Here is a 23,069-nt window from a genome sequence, read left to right as displayed (position 1 = left end):
GCAGCAAGGACAACAATGGTGGGCAAGTTTCAGTGGAGTTACCAGCCTAAGACAGACTAGGAAGAAAGGCCTGGTGGTCTACTTCCAAAAATCAGCCAATGAAAACCTTATAGATCACTGTCCTTAAAACCTTCAAAGAACACTGTCTGACTCGCTTGCTTTGAATACATGATCAATGCGGATCAATTGCTAGAGAAGGACATCATGTTTGTTGAAACAGAGGACTAACGAGAGTGGGGGAAATCCTTGGTGAGATAGATTGGCACAATAGCCATTAACGATGGACTCGAACTTGCTAGCTATCATGAAGATGACACTGAACCAGGTAACATTTCGTTCTTTTATACATAAGGTCACCATGAGTCGGACTGCCTATCTTATATCTTATATCTTTCTATTTACCTATCTACCTAAATGTCTATCTATCTACATACCTATCTACTATCCTACCTATCTACCTACCACCCTACCTACCTACTTACCTACCTACATACCTACCTATCTATCAATCTAATAGCAAATATATCATCGATTTCAGGAGAAAAATGAAGACACCAGCTATTCTCTTCAAATTTCAAGCATACCTTAAGCTCTAAAATAAATTGTTATAGTTGTTGCTAGGTGTCATGGAGTTGGTTCCAACTAACAATGACCCTATATACAACAGAACAAAACAGTGCCCAGTCTTGCACCATCCTCACAATCATTGCCATTTCTGAGTCTACTGTTGCAGCCACTGTATCAGCACATCCCAGTAAGGGATGTCCTCGTTTTGCTGACCCTCTACTTCACCAAGTATGAAATCCTTCTCCATGGACTGACACCTCCTGATAACACATCCAAGGTACATGAGATGAAGTCTCGCCATCCTTGCTTCCAAGAAGTACTCTGGCTGTACTTCTTCAAGACAGATTCGTTCATTCTTCTGGCAGTCCGTGGTACATTTAGTATTCTTCGCCAGCATCATAATTCAAAGACATTAATACTTCTGTAGTCTTATTCACTGGCCAGCTTTCGCATGCATATCAGGTGATTGAAAATATCATGGCTTAGGTCAGGCTCATCTTAGTCCTCAAAGTGACATCTTTGTTTTTCAAAACTTTAAAGAGGTCTTTTGCAGCAGATTTGCCCAATGCAATATGTCATTTGATTTCTTGACTGGTGATTCCATGGGATTGAGTGCGGATCCAAGTAAAATGAAATCCTTGACAGCTTCAATCTTTTCTCCATTTACCATGATGTTGCTCATTGGTCTAGTTGTGAGCATTTTTCCTTTCTTTATGTTGAGGTGTAATCTATACTGAAGGCTGTAGTCTTTGATCTTCATCAGTAAGTGCTTCAAGTCCTCTTCTCTTTCAGCAAGCAAGGTTGTGTCACCTGTGTATCACAGATTTTTAATGAGTCTTCCTCCAATCTTGATGCTGTGTTCTTCTTCATATAGTCTAGCTTCTTGGATTATTTGCTCAGCATACAAATTGAGTAAGTATGGTGAAAGGATACAACCCTGACACACACCTTTCCCGATTTTAAACCACAAAGTATCCCCTTGTTCTGTTCAAATGACTGCCTCTTGGTCTATGTACAAGTTCCTCACAAGCACAATTTAGTCTTCTGGAATTTCTATTCTTTGTAGTGCTATCCATAATTTGTTATGATCCACAAAATAGAATGCCGTTGCATAGTCAATAAAACATAGTTAAGCATCTTTCTGGTATTCTCTGCTTGAAGCCAAGATGCATCTGACATCAGCAATGACATGCCTTTTTCCATGTCATCTTCTGAGTCCAGCTTGAATTTCAGGCACTTCCCTGTCTAGGTACTGCTGCAACCGTTTTTGAACTATCTTCAGTAAAATTTTACTTGCATGTGATATTAATGATATTGTTCAATAATTTCCACATTCTGTTGGATCACCTTTCTTTGGAATGGGCAAAAATATGGATCTCTTCCAGTCAGTTGGCCAGGTAGCTGTCTTTCAAATTTCTTGGTAAAGACAGGTGAGCACTTCCAGGGTTGCATCTGTTTGTTGAAACATCTCTATTGGTATTCTGTCAATTCCTGGAGACTTGTTTTTCGCCAATACCTTCAGTGCAGCTTGGAGTTCTTCCTTCAGTACCATTGGTTGCTGATTATATGTTGCCTCCTGAAATGGCTGAACATCAACTATTTTTAGTACAGTGAATCTGTATATTCTTTCCATCTTCTTTTGATGCTTCTTATATCATTCAATATTTTGCTGATAGAAACCTTCGATATTGCAACTCAAGGCTTCAATGTTTTCTCAGTTCTTTCAGTTTGAGAAATGCCAAGTGTGCTCTTCCCTTTTGGCTTTTTAACTCCAGGTCTTTGCATATTTCATTATAAAACTTTTCTTTGTCTTCTCAAGCTGCCCTTTGAAATCTTCTGTTCAGCTCTTTTATTTCATCATTTCTTCTGCTTGCTTTAACTAGTCTATGCCCAAGAGCAAGTTTCAGAGTTTCTTCTAACATCCATTTTGGTATTTTTTCTTTCCTGTCTTCTTAGTGACCTTTTGCTCTCTTCATGTATAATGTCCTTGATGCCATGCACAACATCTTTGGTCTTCGGCCATTAATGTCCAATGTGTCAAATCTATTCTTGACATGGCCTATAAATTCAGGTAGGACATAGTCAAGGTTGTATTTTGGCTCTCGTAGACTTGTTTTAATTTTCTTCAGCTTCAACTTCAACTTGCATATGAGTAATTGATGGTCTTCCCACAGTCTGCCTCTGGCGTACTCTGACTGATGATATTGAACTTCTCCATCATCTCTTTCCACAGATGTAGTCGATTTGATTCCTGTGTATTCCATTCGGTGAGATCCACGTGTATAGTCACTGTTTATGTTGTTGAAAAAGTTATTTGCAATGAATAAGTCATTGGTCTTGCAAAATTCTATCATGCAATCTTCAGCTTCATTTCTATCACCAAGGCCATATTTTCCAACTACCAATCCTTCTTCTTTGTTTCCAACTTTCGCATTCCAACCAATTACCCATAATTATCAATGTGTCTTGATTGCATGTTTGATCAATTTCATACTGTAGAAGTTGGTAAAAATCTTCAATTTCTTCATCTTTGGCATTAGTAGTTGGTACATAAATTTGAATAAGTCATATTAACTGGTGTTCCTTGTAGGCGTATGGATATTATCCTATCACTGACAATGTTGCACTTCAGGATAGATCTTGAAATGTTCTTTTTGACGACAAGTGCAACGCCATTCCTCTCCAAGTTGTCTCTCCCGGCATAGTAGATCATATGATTATTGGATTCAAAATGGCCAATATCAGTTCATTTCAGCTCACTAATGCCTAGGATATCGATGTTTATGCCTTCCATTTCATTTTTGACAATTCCCAATTTTCCTAGATTCATATTTTGTATATTCCATGTTCCAATTATTAATGGATGTTTGTAGCTGTTTCTTCTCATTTTGAGTCGCACCACATCAGCAAATGAAGGTCTGGAAAACTTTACTCCATCTATGTCATTAAGGTCAACTCTACTTGGAGGAGGCAGCTCTTCCCCAGTTGTATTTTCAGTGCCTTCCAACCTGAGGGGCTCATCTTCTGGCACTATATCAGACAATGTTTCGCTGCTGCTCATAATGTTTTCACTGGTCAATTTTTTTAGAGGTAGATTGCCAAGTCCTTCTTTCCAGTCTATCTTAGGCTGGAAGCTACGCTGAAACCTTTCCACCATGGGTGACCCTGCTGGTATTTGAAATACTGGTGGCAGTTTCCAGCATCACAGCAACATGCACACTGCCAAATAGTTGCGTGAAATGATTTCCCTAAGAACCAGAAAGCTAATAAAGCCATTCTATACCAACATATGAAAGAAGATACATAGAAGATAAATCACAACTCTGAAATAACACATAACACCTTAGAATGGCATAGAAAACCCTTTCATAATCTGTGCCAAACTGTCATTCCAATCTAATTTTTCCAACCTCCTACTGGTCCTCCCATGAGTTATTTGTACCCTAGTTCTATGTCTTTGCTCATTGCTGTTTCCCCTACCTCAACAGAATGCACACTTTTATCCAAATCCTATCCTCCTTTAGGAAACCTTGGTGGCGTAGTAATTAAGAGCTACAGCCGCTAACCAAAAGGTCAGCAGTTCGAATCCACCAGGTGGTCCTTGGAAACCCTATGGAGCAGTTCTACTATCCTATAGCGTCTCTGTGAGTCGGAATTGACTCAACGGCAATGGATTTGGTTTGGTTTTGGTATCATCCTCTAAGTCCCAGGTCTAGTTCCCTGTCTCCACAAAACTTGCCTAGACTTCTAGAATATCCCTTCTATTCTCATTTTCCTTGAAGCTAATTAGGTATCTTAAAAATTAAGACAATTTCTTCCTACTCTGAAGTTATAAAAAAAAAATCATTAAATACTACCTTGTGGCAATTCTTACTCATTTAATTTTTCAGACCTTAGGATTCATCGCTGTGAATCCTAGGGGACAGGCAACTTCAGTATAAACACTACATATGTAAATAACTTTATTTTGATTAAGTTAGCATTAGTTTAGTGGTAATGATTTGAATATACTTAACATATGTAGGTTACTGGTCAAATTAGTTCAGCCAGATTAAAAGGCAGGTGCTCAGTCAGTTGAAGAATTACCATTGTTTGAAACCAAGAAGGCACCAAACGACATACATGTCTTTACCAGAAAAGGCACAGCCCAAAAAAGAGCGTGTTCAAGTCTACACAGATATAATTGTTGCAGGAATAGAAAGAACCTGGTTATCTTGAGAATTAAGAATGAAATAAAACAAGTAGGGTAAAAAAAAAAAAAAAAAAAACAGCTCACTTAACACAAACAGCACAACAGCGTAACCCTCACTATAAAGTGCAACAGAACCCAGACAGACCACTTCCATAATCCATTTGAGACAAAAATCTACCATCTGATGCTTTAAAGTGTTTTTCTATATTCTGTATGAAAGTAAAAACTGGTGTGATGTTTTTGTTTGGATTTTTACCTTTGTAATCCTAAAGGCCTAAACGTACTATCTCAAGTGACATCAAAAATTACTCTAAGTCTGTATCATGAGCTCCAAATATAGTTCATGTTCCACTAACATGAGAAGAAGCTAAGGTGTGACCCTTAAACAACTCTTACCATCATCTTTTCAAAAAGTTCCAAGACTTCATTCTCTGAAAGTGGCTTTGGGTTGTTTTCCATCATCTCTGAAGATGCTGATGAGCAATCGTTACTTGTAAACGCAGTCTTCAGGTTGGAGAGCGGCGGTCTCTCTTTTTTGCTCCCGGGAATTCGTATGCTGGCAAATTTGTCCAACTACAAAGAAAGATAAAATAGTACACATTTAAGTACTTCCTTCACCAATATCATTTATGTAATTCATAAAATAGAAAAAAACTTAAGGGTCAATTACATTATCACTGTGATGCCACTGAGATACATTTAGCACTGGAATTTTTAAAATTCAAAAATAATAATAAAAATAAAAAGGAAGTGAAAAGTTTTTTAATAACCACCCTGTCTAAAGGCAGGAAAAATCCAGATGGCCTCAAGATTCCTACTAATCTTATAATCATGGAATTATATAATTGAAAATTCAGTGATAGTAAATTTTGCTTTACAGATCAGCAAACTAAGCAGTTTTACAAAGGTAATTTAGCAACTTAGAGGCAGCAAACAAATTAGGTCTCAGTATCTTTCCCCTCCGCCATGCCCCTTATCCAGTGTCCTTTGCATAATCATACTACCTTCTGGGAGAAAAATTATTTAGAAATTTTGAGAATTTAATTCAACTCTTATCTTCATAGCCTGTTGGCCTGACAAACAGCGCATTTCTGTTTGCTGAGGCTGGCAGGTGTGTGAATTTCATGAACTTCTACAGAGTAAGGTGGCTAAAGCATCAATAAATGAAGAATTTTGTTATAATGGCATTTCTTCTACAATTGGATCATCAAATAGTTTGCTGATAATTGAAAACTCACAGATGTTAGTTCAAATTCTGATTTCCAGAGCTACTTGAATTTTTTAAGTTCTATTCCTCACAAAGAACCCAAGTATTTCAAGTGGCAGCACTCAAAAAGGCAAAAAGTTTTTAACTAAATTAGGTATTAAAAACAGAAGCATACTCAAAAGACAAAATCAAAGATCCTGTGAATTTTTCAGCTTGGCTGTGTACTTTAAAAAGTTACTGTAGGGCCCCGAATACCTAACACAATGTTGAAAGAGAAAATCAAAGTAGGAGGACTCACACTTCCTGATATAAAAAACATATTATACAGCTACAGTAATCAAATCAGCCTGTACTGATATAACAATAGACACATACACAAATGGAATAGAATTGAGAGTCCAGAAATAAACCCATACATCTGTGGTAAACTGATTTTCAACAAGGTTGCGAAGTCCATTCAATGGGAAAGGAAGAGTCTCGTCAATAAATGATATTGGGAAAACTGGATTTCCACATGCAGAAAAATGAAACCAGATCCATTCCTCACACCATACACAAAAACAAATTCAAAATGGATTAAGAACCTAAGAGTGAAAACTACAACTATAAAATTCTTAGAAGAAAATTCAGAGGCAACACTCTGGGGCCTAGCTTTTAACAATGAATTATCTAATATAATAACAAAAGCACAAATAGCAAAAGACAAAATAAATAAATGAGACCTCATAAAAATTTAAAACTTTTGTTCATCAAAAGACTTTACCAAAAAATGAAAAGACAAGCTACCGACTGGAAGAATGTCTTTGGAAACTACATAGCCGATAAGAATCTAACGACAAAAATATATATAAAACTTTGACAACATATCAACAAAAAGACAGATAACCCCAATCATAAAATGGGCAAAGGATATGAATAGACGTTTCACCAAAGAGGGCATTCAAATGGCCACCAGACATGAAAACATGCTTAGCGTCATTAGCCATCAGAGAAATGCAAATCAAAATCACAATGAGATACCATTTTATTTCCAACAGGATGGCTAGGATAAAAAATAAATAAATAAATAATGTTGGTGAGGATGTAGGGAAATATGGACCCTTAAACATTACTGGAAGGAGCCCTGGTGGCGCAGTGGTTAAGAGTTCAGCTGCTAACCAAGAGGTAAGCAGTTCGAATCCACCAGCCACTCATTGGAAATCCTATGGGGCAGCTCTACTCTGTCCTACAGGATCACCAGGAGTCAGAATCAACTCAATGGCAACGGGCTTGGTTTTCCTTTTTTTATACGTTACTGGTGGGAATGAAAAATGGTACAGTTACTGAGGAAAAGAGTGTGGTATTTCCTAAAAAAACTAAAAATAGAACTACCATCAAACCAAAAAAAAAAAGAAAAGAGTAACTGCTAAGTCTCGCTAAGTCTGCTTATATAAAACCAAAAACCTCTTGGTATTTGGTTCCTGGTTTGAAGGTTTAGGGTCATGGTTTCATGGAACATCCCAGTTAATTGGCCTAATTACATCTTTAGTGCTTCTGTTCTATTTCCTAGTTCATTGAGTAGTGCCTGGGGTCTTAAAGGTTTGCAAGCGGCCATCCAAGGCACAACAATTGGTGTCTATGAATCTGGAACAACAGAGGAAGGAGAGTCAGGTACAGGAAGAGGATATGGAATGTGTGGCTAACTACCTCCATGAACAATTGCCTCCTTTGCCACAGGACCAGAATTGGATGGTGTCCGGCTACCATCACTGAACATTTTGATCAAAGATTCTGTAGAAGAATCCTGATCAAAAGGGGAAAAATATAGAACAGAATTTCAAATTCTCATGGAATCCAGACTTCATGGAGCCTTGAAGTTTGGATGAACTCCTGAAACTACTGCCCTGAGATAATCTGTAAACCTTAAACCAAAAATACCCCCTGAAGTCTTCTTAAAACCAAACAATAGTTTAGCTTAACCAGTAAAAAAAAGTCTGACTTGAGCATTATGCTCTTTTAAGAACTATCTATATCAGATCAAAATGACAACAGCAACTCGAAAGATTAGATAGGAACCTTAGGGGGCAGTGAGTTTATGTTAATGGAGAAGGAACAACTCAGAAAAGGAGGGTAAGAAGGGTTGTGCAACTCAAAGAATGTAATCAGTGTCACTAAATGCTACATGCAGAATTTGTTGAATTAGTGTATGTTTTGCTGTGTATATTCCCAACAACAACAAAATAAATAAAATTAAAAAAGAAAGGAAATAGAACTGGTCACTCTATCCTGAGTCACTACTTCATTGCCATCACTTACATCCAGGTAATATCAATTACTGATAATAGAAACTATCCTGACTCCTCTTCACAAAAAAATAAAAAGCAGGTAACTTAATTAATATGCTAAACTTATAGTGAAGTGAAATTAAGCAAAACATCATTAATGCAACATCAATATTATAAATGTAAACATGTCAATAAATGGGAATAGTAAGCTTAAGCATTTCACAGGCTAATTTGTAAATGCATAACCTAATGGTTCTATCAGTGAAAGAAAATATCAAAAAATTTTAGTTTCGACCAAAAAACAAAAAATTTTAAAATACGAATCTCCAAAATTAATAAAAACAATCGCTAATATTTATTGAGCCCCTTCTATGCCAGGCAGTGTGTTAAAAGCTTGAAATGCAACAGGCTGAATGCATTTGTTTAATCATTATAACGAGGAAATTGCACGTCTAAACAATTAAGAGCAAGCTCCAAAGCATTCTTATACATAAAAAATCTCATAGTGTTTAGAATAGCCTAAAGGGGAGGTGTGGGGGGGGACACACTACCTTTTTAGAAGTAGAAGTGCATTTATATCAATATATAATATCATAATTTATAATAATAATAATAAAATAGGCTGAAAATAAGCACACCTCTCCCCTATGCTTAACACCAAAACTCTGGGAAAAGATTGGGTTTCACCCAAGCAGAAAAACACATCTGCACATTATCACCAGCATAGCTGCTAAAGGCAAGATATGAAAAATCAGCATATCCCTCATCTAGCTTTTAAATCTACAAAGGTCCAAAGACTAATATGACATACAAAAGGATTAGTGTTTCATAATTTCTATATAATGCTTTTATTTTTGCTGATTAGAAGGGATGAAAGACAAAGTAAGGAAAGAGTCATGGGGGAGAAAAAAATCCTTCCTCTTATGCTAGTACAGTAAACTGAATTTGGTGAATCCTCAGGGTTAAAGTAAAAGCATTCCCAGGTACATGACGCTCTGTGAAGAACTACAGGTACATTCCACATAATCTGGGCGCTAGTACAAATCTACGTGCAAAGTGAATTCTACTATCGAATCGTTTTAAGTGTTCTAAAGAAGTTTTATTTTTTAATGGAATGCTATGATAACTCCCTGCATAAATGGAAAAATCCCTCTCCTAATTTATCTTTCATGGAATTTATATACAATTTACTTAAAGCAAAGCACAGAACTTAAGAGCGATACACTTTTGTACACAAAAACACAATAGAAATCTGTCATACTGACTCTTAAGTTGGTTGTTATTTTGTATTTGGTGATTTGGTTGTAAGCAGTTTACGTATGTTTTACAACGTGTGTACTTGGGTAGCCACTGTTAATTTTATATGAAGTTCTTATTGTAAAGTTGGGCTAGAAATACAACCAAGGCAGGTGAAGTAAACAATTTCCCTCTGTTGAAGTATCAGTTAAACACAAAGAAGACTGAGGGAATTGTATCATAATGCCACTTAGAGGTGGTACACTTAATTAATATGACTTTGGATGTGTCTGGGGTATACTAAGTTGTATAAATTAATGTCGCTTATCTTCAGGGGAAATTAAATGAGCACCCTACTGAGTATTATCTCATACTGAGTAACCACACTGATAATCAGTAATGACAGTTTAAACAAAATTAATTAAACAAAAAAATAGGCTCTAACAAAACTGTATCTTGACTTTTAGCTATAGTCTAATACTGTAATAGTGAAAACTCAGCGTTTGGGGTTTTCACTATTATAATACTTTATCTATCAATAGAGTAGTGATAGCCTTTTTTTAAAACTTAAAAAGAAAGATATTGCAATTATTAGTCACCTCATAATTTCAAAAGTATAAAAAACTATACATGATCATAAACTTACTTCCTTAAAACTCAGAAGGGAGTAGAAATTTTCATGCAATCCAGTAGAATTATTTAGCAATCTTCATGCAATCTAGGAGAATTATTTAGCAAATATAGATGCATTCTAAGTATAGAATCAATTCTATTTGAATGCATACCAGAGATCCAGAAAAAATATATATTGCTTAAAATAATCAGTTTTCGTGTAATCTTGTACTATATTTAAGAGGAAAAAAAAAAACCTAGCTGCTAAAATAGCTCAGCTTTTTAATTAGCTTTATTTCTAAACAAACAACTTGCTGATTAAAAACATGGCTCCCAAATTTGACTTCTGAATCCTGGCCAGTGACTTGCTCACTGTGTTACCTTGACTAAGCTATGCAACATTTCATGACGGTGCCTATCACAGAGAGTTGTTGTCCAGAAATAAAACTACTTCTCAGTTTTCAATGTGGGGCTGAAAAGGACTGAAATACCTTGGCCACTCTATCTAAAGTAGCACAGGCACCCACCCACCTCCAATTTCTCTCCCAGCACACAGTTTATTCACTTCGTATGTCTTTTCATATGACATATGAAAACCTATAATTATTTCACTTACTTTGTAGTTGTTGACTCTGTCTTTCCCACTAAAGCACAAGTGCATGACAGATAAACCATCAACTGTCTTAGTCACCTGGTAGCCAGTCTCTTAGATGGCCCCCAAGGATCCTCTGACTTGTTAATCAATAAGATACTGTGGAAATTATGGAGTGTAACTTCCAAGACTAGATCTTATAAGATATTACAGATTCTGCCTTGCCCTTTCTTGGATCACTCACTCTGTGGGACACCAGCTGCCAGGTCATAAAGACATTAAACAAGACCTAAGGAAAGATCTATAATGGCAAAGAACTCAGGCCTCCAGTCAACAGCCAGAGAGGAACAGAGGCCTCATGATAACAGCCACGTGACTGAGCCATCTTGGAAGTGGGTCCTCCAGTCCCAGTCAAGTCTTCAGATAATGGTAGCCCTGGCCAACGTCTTGCCTGCAACCTCATGAGAGATCCCAAGCTCCCAAGCCAGAACCACACAGCTAAGCCACTCCCAAATTGCTGACCCACAGAAATTGTATGTGATTATAAATGTTTGTTGTTTTAAGCTATTAAGTTTAGGGGTAAGGTTATGCAACAACATATAACTATTACAGTCACTATTGTGTGTTCAGCCGAATACACAATACCTGGAGCTAGGAGTCAACTAATACTTGTTGAATGTATCAATGAATAAGCAACCCTGGCAACACAGTGGTTAAGAGCTTGACTGCTAACCAAAAGGTCAGCAGTTCGAATCCATCCACTGTTGCTTGGAAACCCTATGGGGCAGTTCAACTCTGTCCTACAGAGTCACTATGAGTTGGAATCAACTCGACAGCAACGGGGTCGGTTCAGTTCGGTTCGTATGATAAAATACAGTGCCATCCCTGGAGATGTTTACTATTTGAAAGAAAAATATATGATAAAGAACTAATTAAAATTTAAGGCAAAATATTACAAGTGCTCCCAAGAAAAACATAGGGCATGTGAATTAGCAACAGAAAAGAAAGGGTGATTAATTCTGGGGTGAAGGCACATCAAGAGGAGCTTTGGAAAGCAAATGCATCAGGAAATGCCGTGAGGCTAATGTGAGAATTACGCCAGATCATGCATGTTAACAGCTAAGCAGGATGTCTGCCTGCTCCATAGTCTTTACTATGCTAGTGACATCACTGTTACAAAGAGATACATCATTGTGGGGGAAAAAATTAGCCATTCATGGTTTCAAGTGTGATAAGTTCAACCATCCTAGCCATAAACCATGATCTTATGGCCAGTAACAACTCCCACCAACCCAAGAACTACTGTATTGACTGACTTCAACATCCCTAAATGTTACAGTTGGGCTGTTCAGCTCCTTAATTCTATTTTAGTAAAATTTACAAAAAGTTTATTAGATAGAGGGTCCTTGGAAAGGAAAAAATTTTACTCCCCCCTGAAATACTTAATCCCTACTTACAGTATTCTGTTCCCATTTAGATTTCACACAGTATTCTAATATTACCAAATGAAAAGCATATTCAATAATCATGCTCTTAAAATTCCTTTAAATTGCATAAAAACAAGTTACAGCATGCAATATGTATTCTAGAGCCAGCTGCCATGGTGTGGCAAGGTCTGTGGAGAGGCCTGCATAGGGAAGAACCACAGCTGCCTTCCAACAATCAGCACCAACCTGGCCAGCCATGTGAGTGGAGCAGCTTGAAAATGGATTCTCCGGCCCCATCAAGGTTTCAGATGACTGCAGCTCAAGCAGACATCTTGATTACAACCTCAAGCCAGAACCATCCTGCTAATTCCACTTCAAATTTCTGACCCAAGAAATTGAAATATTAAATGTTTATTATTGCTTTAAGCCACTGAGTTTTATAATAATTTATGTGGCAATAGATAACACAGAGCTTCTCACAGAATATTTTAAAGCCTAAAATAAAACACATACAATTACAAAGAAAACTAAAGTAAAATACAGTTGTCAAAATATTAAAAATAAAATTTAATATAGTAATATATGTTCTTCTTCATTAATGCATTACATAACAAGAGCTAATGGCAAGTCTAATTTCTAGTGTTAATATAAACAATATTTTGAAATATCTTCAGTAACCACAATATGCTTTGAAAACATCTGTGATTTCTGTTGGTGATAAAGTTACAGGTCAAATACTACTGTGGTTTCTTTCCTATATTTTTAAATTTCAATTAATGGTTAATAAGACTAAAGATTTAATATTTTTTCCAACATTAAATCCAAAGACATCATTGTCCACCACAGACCCGTTAGTGGTCTACTGATTCTAGGTTAAGAACCCCTGGTAGGTGGTTATGGAATGGAAACAGAAGTAGTGGTGGAAAAGAAGAAAGTACCTCAAGATCTAATGCACAACAAGAAGGAATGTAACAGACTGTACACTCTGATGGTTTGTGCTTCAAAAAGAGCTGGGAGCTTTTGAAGGAAGAAACCACTGGGAAGTAAAGTCTTCAAAGAACACCCAGGTTTCAATTAGAGCAAGAAGGAAAGAGAACTTTCAAAGAAGTTGAGAGGTTTCGAGTTCCAAAGGGCAAAGCAGGAGGATTTAGGCAGTGTGGAATTTGGGAAATAAAGTCAGATTAGGAGAATAAATGGAACTGAATGGGGAGAGAAGCATCTAGGTGCTTAGATGATAGGGATTGATGATTACGGCTGATGATGACTGATGTTAGTTGAGAGGTGATTTTAACTGTGATAACTTTGATGAAAATTAATAAAGAAATGTAAATCATCAAACAATGTGAACTATGTTTCAATTTACCTTCTCCCTGCCTGCACTGCTACTATCAGTTCCCACTTGGATTACTGCTATAGTCTCCTAACTTGCTTCCATGTCTTTATTTGCTCCCTACTTCTGCCACTCCCAAAAATTCTCTACACTGACACCATGTGGATCTTACTGAAATGCATATCCAACATGTCCCTCGTTCCTGTGTTTAAAACCCTTCAATAGCTCCATATTACTCAAAGGATGAAATTTAAATATTTTACCATGGCTCAAGGAAACCCTGGTGCCATTGCGGTTAAGAGTCTGGCTGCTAAACAAAACGTCGGCAGTTTAAATCCACCAGGCGCTCCTTGAAAACCCTATGGGGCAGTTCTACTCTGTCATATAGGGTCACTATCAGTCAGAATCAACTCGACAGCAATGGGTTGTTTTTGTTTTTTTTTTTTGGTTACCATGGCTCAAAGGCTCATCATGATCTCAACGTTACTTCCTTTACAGATACTCCGCCACCCTTATACTGTACGCTCTAAAACACCAAAACCAAACCCGTTGTTGTTAAGTGGATTCTGATTCATAGCAAACCTACAGGGCAGAGTAGAAACGCCCCATGGGGTTTCCAAGGAGCAGCTGGTAGATTCGAACTGCCAATCTTTTGGTTAGCAGCCAAGCTCTCAACTACTACATCACCAGGGCTCCTGTATGCTGTAAACATAATAAATAATCTGAACATATTCTAAACACCTACATGCTATTCCTTGTGCCTAGAACTTGTCCACACCCTCAGGATATACCTATCCCCTTTGCCTGGCTAGTTTTGACTCAACCTTCAGGGCTCCACTTGAACTACATCTTACATAGGACCCCTTCCTTGACTCCTCTCAAGACCGTTAGATGCCCACAGACCCAGTGCTTGCCATTACACAATACATATACTATTCTGAAACTGCCTATGAAAATATATGTTTACTGAACTAGGCTTTAAATTCTTGAGAATAGGGATTGTAACCTTATTCACTGAATTACCCCCAGTACTTAGTACAGTACTAAGCTTATCAATCTATTAATATTTGTTAAGTGAATAAATGAATAAATAGCTTCATATCTTTCAGGCCTGGGACACCAATCATTGCTTCATGCCTTGCCAAATTCTTCTCAATAATATTCTAAATAAGAAATAATTAACAAAGAATATCCAGGAGAATGTCAAGTGTTACACCTTTTATATATTCAGTAAGAAAACCCAGACTCTTCCTCACACTGATAATTTAAAAGGCAGTCCCCTCACTAAAAACGAGCAGTGATTTCTTTAATTTGATATCAAGGAGTAAGGTAGTAAGAAAAATGTTCATTCAAAGAGAAGAACAAATCTCTAAAAAAGAATTTAAGACTCAAAACTCCCAAGTTATATCTACTAAAAGTACAATTGTAATTGAATATATTCAAATATCATAATAATATCCATTGAAATGAAATGTTAATTAGTTTTGTAAAAAAAAATTACATTTTATTTTTAGAAGCATAGTCCAGTTTTACCCACGAGTCAGGATAGGCTTGACGGCAACTAGTACGGTTAATGCTGTTGCTGTTAGGTGCTGTCAAGTCAATTCCCACCTATACGATCCCATGTGATAGAGAAGAATGGCCTCATAGGGTTTTCTAGACTGTAATCTTTATGGCAGCAGACTGCCACATCTTTCTCCCATTGAGTCGCTGGGTGGGTTCAAGCAGCCAACCTTTCAGTTAGCAGCCAAGCTGCTTAACCATTGCACCAGCAGAGCTCCTTTGGTTAATATTACTCATACACAAAAATCATCTGAAGACAAAGAATTAATTTCTACTTGCCAAACTGACACACTTCCTCCAGATCAAACCTCACATAATCCATTCAGTTGATATCCAGGAAGTAAATTTAGTACAGATTAAACAATTACGGCTTGGTTTTCCCAGCACCCAGCCCCTGTCAGCCTGGATTCTAACTTGTCTTCAATACTCAGCTGAAAAGTCACCTTCTCTGTGAAGTTTTCCCCAAGATCAAGTTGACCTTACCATCTCCACTGTACCCTATATACTACCCCAACCCCTATTATACTGCACTATAATCACTGATTGCATACACATCTGTGTCCCCCACTGGTCCCAGGGGGCAGAGAGGATCTTACTCATCCTAACAAGTACTAGGCACTCAATAAATGTTTAATGAAAGAATGGACAAAATAATGAATAAATAAGTCTGCAGACCCTACTATATCTTAGTATATTCAATTCTGAGAGCTCTTGATCATATTCTCAAGTTTCTACTACTTTGAGAAGGAGCTCTCTAAACTATCCTATAAATATTTAAACATTCTAAGATATACTGAAGTGTTACTACTGAAAATCAAAGTACAGGAAGTCCTAATTAACTCCTATTAATGGGCTAAGAAAGGCCCACCTGACTTAATAAGTAGTTTAAATTTTATAGAATTTTTTTTATGTATTTTATCACATTTATTCAGTTGCCCCAACTCATACTGTGTATCTCCACTTTACACAGTAGAAAGAATATATTTCAAATATATAATTTTAGAGAAAAATTATGGGAAACGTCATCATACTTTTTGCTTTTATTTCCTATTGTTTTTAACTTATCAAGGAAAATACACAAGGCAAGTTAATAAAAACGCAAATGAATTTAAATTGTAGAACAGAAACCTTTATACCCTACTAGGCCAAAAAGATAAAATTATTTTAAATAATTCTTTTAATTTGTGCTCTTATTTTTTAAAGCTAATGATTTATGTCCTATTACCTGACTTGAAAGTTAGACACAAATTCAGATAATCAAAATAATTTTTTTTATGAGTATGATGTCTAATTTCACATATATCCCACACGACACGTCAGATCTAGGACAGGAATAGTCTACAGGGAGACGAAGCCCATTCCTGTTAGGCCACGTTCATGTGGGAAACTCATCTTTGAGAGAAACAGTTTCGCAGAAAACACCCAAGAATGTACTGGAGTTATTTGGTAGCAGGCACCTACAGAACAATCAGGAGGGCAAGAAAACGGGGTAGAAAGCTTCTCAAAGCACTCATTAGAACCCACACTCAAATCAGGTGACATCAGCCCTGGCTTTAAGACTCCTTTCCTGTGGAGCACTCTGGGGGCAATGAGGAAAGGCTGGACTTGTATATGGGAGCAGGCTGCAGCTGTTGGTAGACCTGTGAAGTGGTTTCCAAACAGGAAAGTTCTTCTGTGTCCTTTGCAATTAAAAAAATATCTCACATCCTTTACCTGTTGACATCTCTCAGTCAAATATAACCCTATTCCAATTAGAGTAGACCTTTTTCAATTTTGTTTACTTACAATATTCGAAATAGTTCATTTTCTTATCATAAGAAACTTCGTAGATACAGAACGTCTTTATGATAATTTTTCTCAAAATTAAGGTCAATGGCTATGATACAGTTTTTCCCTGTCAATTTAAAGGTCAGAAGTCTCATCTGGAGAGCTTTAAGGAAAAAGTAAAATAATGAGATGTATTTCTAGTTTTTAAATTTGGCACTCTAAGTAGAGAAACAAATAGTACTTAAGAAGCAGTATAGCACTGTTGGTAAAGATCATGGGCTCTGTAGCCGGCCTGTAAAATTTTTTTCCCAGCTGCCCTAGGTGACTTTGAACAAGTTAACTTAATCTGTCTCTTGTCTCAGTTTCCTCATCTTTAAAAAAAGGAATAAGAACAGTGCCTACTCAGTATTGTTGTGAAGATTAAAGGTGCTTATATAGCTAACATTTAGAACACTACTTTGCACATAGCTAAAAAATACATAGCCATTACTATTACTCAGGAGCCCTGGTGGCACAGTGGTGAAGAGCTCAAGCTGCTAACCAAAAGGTGGACAGTTCGAATCCACTAGCCAGTCCTTGGAAATCCTATGGGGAAGTTCTACTCTGTCCTATAGAGTCGCTATGAATTGGATTCGGCTCGATGGTAACGGGTTTGGGTTGTTTTGGCTTACTATTACTCAACACACCATTCTTCTCACCAGCAACCGCTACTCTCTGTTGTTGTTGCTGGGTACCGTCAAGTTGATTTTGACTTACAGCGAACTCATATGACAGAGTAGAACTGCCCCACAGAGTCTTCTAGCCTGGAATCTTTATGGGAGCAGACTGCCAGGCCTTTCTCCCACAGAGCTGCTGGGTGGGTACACACTACCAATCTTTTGGTTAACAGCTGAGTGCTTAATCATTGCACTAACAATGCTCCTCCACTACTCCCTAGTTATGTTTTATTCCCTAAGAAAATTCTCTGACAATTTAAATCTTTCTCTTCCCTGGAAGGTTCCTGTAGGTTGACTGAGAGATGCAGCTCAAGTCAGAAAGGCAGAGTTCTGCCATGGAGGCCTTAGATGCCATGTTAAAGAGCTTAGGCTTAACCTGTAGATAAGAGGTGCAACTAAGCAATTTCAAATGGGGCAAAGCAGCTACAAAAGACAAAGAACCAGATTCTCCCCAAAGCCTCCAGAAGGGGATGCAGCCCTGGTGCTGACAACTTAATTTTACCCCAGTGAGAGTGAGAAGTAAGTAACTTGCTGAAAGTCACAGCTAAGAAGAAGCAAGGCTTAATCACTGTGCTATCATGTCTTCCCCATCAGCCCCTGCCATACCACCTCATGCTTCCTCTGGTTACATGCAGACCAATGTTGGTTTTTTCAGCTGTGGTTGTGAACCATTTGTGTGTCGTAAGATTGATTTAGTGGTTTGGGATCACTATTTTTTTTAAGGTGCTGGAGAAAAATGAAAAGGAGTAGAAAGGTATGGAAAGTAAAAGATCCTTATGCTTAGAAATGTTAAATATTGGTTCTTAAAACTTTTGTTTCAAGGAGAGAGTATGTGTGTATGGGTACCCTGGTCTACAATATAAAGTATATTTTTTTCTGTGGGTCTTAGTCAAAAAGACTTTAAAAACCCCGGCTGCAGGCAAAACAAGGGATGACAACAGTAATGCTGGCTGCAGTGCAATAAAAGAAAGGATGAAGAACACCAGTAGGAGTATTGTACTTCACACAAATGGTTATAAAAGACATAGCAGAAAAGAGCAGGTCAAAAACAACTCCTAGAGTGGAAAAACACCCAGCGGACACTTTGATGGCATTACTACCTCCACAGTCAATTTCTTCCAACATCCCTTTTCAAACTTTTCTCCCCTCACTCTCTTACCTTCTGACCTTTTTGCCTCTAGTAAGAAAGTCTTCTTCTCAACCCCAGTTATAAACCATGGAAGGTTATAAACTAAACAACGACTTCTTCACCTTTGTATACCCTTAGCACCTTGAAATTTACTTTATACCTAGTGAATGCTCGAATGTTTGTAGAATGAACATTGTTTAAAGTACATTACCCTCTGCCTAGGGACCCCAACACTATAGCAATCCTTCATTCCTTTGAAATTCAATTCTGATAGTAACTGAAGAAATAACCTTGAAATGTAAAGTACTGTACTTTTGCAGCCCTTTAACAAAGCAACTTAAAGAGATAGGTTTTAACATTAATGATTCCCATGATGTTTCTATTTAATGGTTCTAAAATACTGTTATTCAAATTTATGACTGCAGCAGAACACCATTCTTACAAGCCTTCTTTCAAGCTCTGCCCAAAAAAAGGCTATTCACATTAAGACGTTCTAAATTAAAAGCTCAGATACAAAGTATATGTTGTGGAGGTGGCAAACTTTAATTAGAAAACATATTGCCAGCACATATCAAAGCATCAGTGGCAAATGCTTCCCTGCGCTCTAACACACCAAAAATAGTTTAAACAGCCCTCAAAATATCCCTTTCCCTTCTCACATCTCTACATTGATCTGCAATACATTCTTCTGTAAGGCTCAGCTGCAAATGCCTCACACTACCTCTGTGTTTATACATCAGGAAATGTTTTTAATAGGGGGAAGAAACTGAATGTATGTAGCATTTCCACATACTGCGGCATAAATGAAACTCACCAAAACCTTATGAGGAAGGTGGAGAAGGTATAATTAGTCCTACTTTACGAATAAGTGAACAATCAAATAACTGATTTGCCAAAGTCACAGAGCTAATAAGTGGAGAAGTCCTGTCTTTCAACAAGTCTTCTGACTACAAATCCAGTGCTCTTTCCACACAGCACCAATGAGTAAAAAACAGTGAGTTAAAAAAAGAACACTTTTGGAGTCTCCTGTTGACGACAGCCATGCTTACTCTCTCGCCTCCACAACAATGGATCCAGTTGCCTAAACTAGATTGCCTGCTTGATCCTACCCTGGACCCAATCCCTAGCCTACTCAGAAGCAGACTAAAGCTCAAGATCAAAAGAGAACAGGGAGAGTGAAGGGACAGCCGTTCAGCCAACAAGTCAATGCCAGGAGGGCGACCACATACTCAGGGAGAGATGACCACATATGCATTTAAGATGAAAGCAAGGGAAGGCAATAGTCAAGGATCCAAGCAGGTGAGCAGAGATCAACAGCAGGTCCTTATCAAAGCTTCCTTGTCAAAGACTCCATCTCTGGGAAGCCTGGCCAGGGCCAAGCCAGGCCCAGATGCAAGAAAACCACAATACCAGGCAGGTTGTCAAGGCGGTGACTCATTCTTTCATTCAATCAAAAAAAAAATTTACTATAATGCTTACTATGTGCCAAACACAATGCTGGGTACTGGAAGTATTATTAATAACATGTTGTCTCTGCCTTCAAAAAGTTTAAACTACTGAGACAGACAGACAAACAATGTACTGCTTTGATTAAAATATGCCCAGACCACTGTGGTAGCAACCCAGAAGTTCTGTCCTGTTATGGATTGAACTGAGTCCCCAAAAATATGTGTTGGATTCCTGGCCTGGTACCTGTGGATGTGATCCTGTTTGGAAATAGAGGTTTTCTTCTGTTATGTTAATGAGGTCATACCAGTGTGGAGTGGATCCTAAACCTAACACTTCTGAGTTATAAAAAGACAAGAATAGACACAAAGACACATACACACAAGAGGAGACAGAAAAGGGAATGGGGATGAGCAATAATGGGGATAGAGTTTTTTTCTGGGGTGATGAGAATGTTCTAAAATTGACTGTGATGATGATCAACAACTCCATGAATATACTAAAAACCACTGAATTGTACACTTTAAATGGGTGATTATATGGTATATGAATTATATCTCAATAAAGCTATTATGTTAAAAATATACCATTGTATACTTTCATAAAAGTTCAAACATAAAAACTGCAAATGGTTTTATTGTTGGCCTTGAGAAACCATTTGAAGGCCGGATTAAATCAGCACAGTAAGTGTACCATATGAGGAACCAGTGGAACGAGATTCAAACCATGGCTGCACCACTTGCCAGCTGTCTATACTTGAGCAAGCTGCCTACTTTACTTGTCTGAGCCTAGCATAGTGAGAAATAACATATGTAATGTGCGTAAGGGCTCCATATTGCTTTCATTTTATAAATACTACTGTAGGAAGAATATATGCTATCCAGAAAACTTTACAGATACATCCTTTTTATAGATATTGCCCAGAGGAATAAAACATACCAACAATTTATTGGATTTTTTAAATCTTTCTTGTCAAAATCTGTGTCTCACTCATCTTGGCATGTCCCAGGTACCTAGGGATGGTACTCTGGAGATCAGAAATGCTGAACATTTTTCAAGTGCTTACTATGCTCTAGGCACTCTACTTCGGGCTTGACGTGGTGAGGCTGAATTCAAAACCTGGTCTATTGAGTGCCCTGCTTTTTCAACTATACTTGCATCTAATGTTTTTGGTGTTATTGCTTATTTAGGGTTTTGTTGTTGTTCTTATTGTCATTCTTTTACCATTAAATAAGAGTTACATTCAAAAATACCCATCTCAGAAAAATTTACTTGAATATTCAAGAATCTGTAATGGTGCTATGGATTGAATTGTGTCCCCCAAAAATGTGTGTCAACTTGGCTAGGCCACGATTCCCTGTATTGTGTGACTGTCCACCATTTTGTCATTTGATGTGATTTTCCTATGTGTTATAAATCCTACTTCTATGATGTTAATGAGGCAGGATTAGAGGCAGTTTATGTTAATGAGGCAGGACTCAATCTACAAGATTAGGTTGTATCTTGAGTCAATCTCTTTTGAGATACAAACGACAGAAGGGAACAGAGAGAAAGAGAGACCCCATGCCACCAAGGAAGTAATGCTCAGAGAGGAGCATGTCCTTCCGATCTGGGGTCTCTGCTCTGAGAAACTCCTAGACATCGGGAAGATTAATGACAAGGACCTTCCCCCACAGCCCACAGAGAGAGAAAGTCTTCTCCTAGAGCTGGCACCCTGAACTTGGACTTCTAGCCTCCTAAACTGTGAGAGAACAAACTTCTGTTTGTTAGAGCCATCCACTTGTGGTACTTCCGTTACAGCAGCACTAGATAACTAAGACATGACATAAAATGGTAATTACTTATAAGAAAACTATTATTTTCAATGTGCGGAACATATAATAAGACATGCTTGGTTCTCACATTTTTAAGCAAAAAAATTTTTTAAATACATGCATGATAGCTCAGACTGGTTTACTTTAATTAGCAGCTATGTATTTCTGAACAGCAGACATGTCTTCAGCTCTTTTTCTCCCTCTTTTTGAAATGAAGTCACCCCCAGAGAATGAGAGCTGATTTGTGTGATTTAGAGTTGGCTATCAATTTGTAATTAAACAAATTTTTTAAATTAGCATACCATTTATTCTCTTTTACTATTTAAAAGGAACAATAGAATGTTTTACCAGTTCTGCCACTTATTTTAACACTATGAAAACAGCCATTTCCAATACATGCAATTTTTAGCAATTTCAAAGGAAGGTGTTAGCGCAGCATGACATCAACATTACATGGTTAGTTAAGATTCACAGCAAAGGAAACATTGAGGATAACCTTACCATATCATCCGTCAGTGTCTTAATATTTAAATGCTGCAAATGAAAGAAACCAATCATATCAGTAATTTATAACAGCTTTTTTTAATTTTAGTTAATAGAGTACATTTAAAATTCTACAATGCTAAGTTGAATGTAATTAAATTTTTGACAGTTTAATAAAAAAGCATTATATATTATTTTCATCTCTTTCTCAAAAAGATGGACAAACGTTGCCCTGAGTACAGTCGTTTCAAACGTTTACTAAAATTTCTTTACTTTGTAAAGAAAAACAGAAGCCTAACTGTGGTACAATAAATATATTCTCCCAATTAATTTTATTAATTACCATTAAATTTATGGTAACACAATTGAATACAGAGATGTAAATTTTATTTTCAGAACATTTTTTATATTATGAGACAGTGAAACTTTACATTTACCATTAGCATGCAGCATAATAGATAATGAAGTACTTTGTTGGCTTAATTAACTTAAACAATTCTAGTAAGAAGAGTACACTGCAATGACTATCTGTATCTTTAACATCAGTTTGATTTATCACCAGTGGTGACGGTAGACACTTTAATTTCATTGCTAGCTTCTTGGAGAACCCTTTTGCTGATTTCCTTGTTAGACAAACATAAGGCCACTTAGAGAATAAATTAGTTTCCTGCAAAGTGGAGTTCAAAAGAAAAAATAAGTATTTACCAAAAAAAAAAAAAAAAAA

The 23,069-nt window shown here is 37.1% G+C and overlaps 1 protein-coding gene across 2 annotated transcripts in view; it reads right to left on the bottom strand.

The window, feature by feature from the left end:
* Positions 1–23,069, bottom strand: part of DIAPH3 (diaphanous related formin 3) — a 516,843-nt gene that overhangs the window by 463,518 nt on the left and 30,256 nt on the right. Inside the window, exons 2-3 of one of the 2 annotated variants that reach the window (XM_004386838.2) lie at positions 22,364–22,396; positions 5,156–5,332 (exon numbers count right to left, since the gene is read on the bottom strand). In XM_004386838.2, the coding sequence (XP_004386895.1) occupies positions 5,156–5,332; positions 22,364–22,396 (210 nt within the window). The remainder of the gene's footprint in view (positions 1–5,155; positions 5,333–22,363; positions 22,397–23,069) is intronic. The other variant, XM_004386839.2, reaches the window with a different exon arrangement.

This window comes from Trichechus manatus, unplaced genomic scaffold (assembly GCF_000243295.1).
Source record: "Trichechus manatus latirostris isolate Lorelei unplaced genomic scaffold, TriManLat1.0 scaffold00173, whole genome shotgun sequence".
NCBI classification, from domain to species: Eukaryota; Metazoa; Chordata; class Mammalia; order Sirenia; family Trichechidae; genus Trichechus; species Trichechus manatus.
This window is presented reverse-complemented; position numbering and strand designations above follow the sequence as displayed.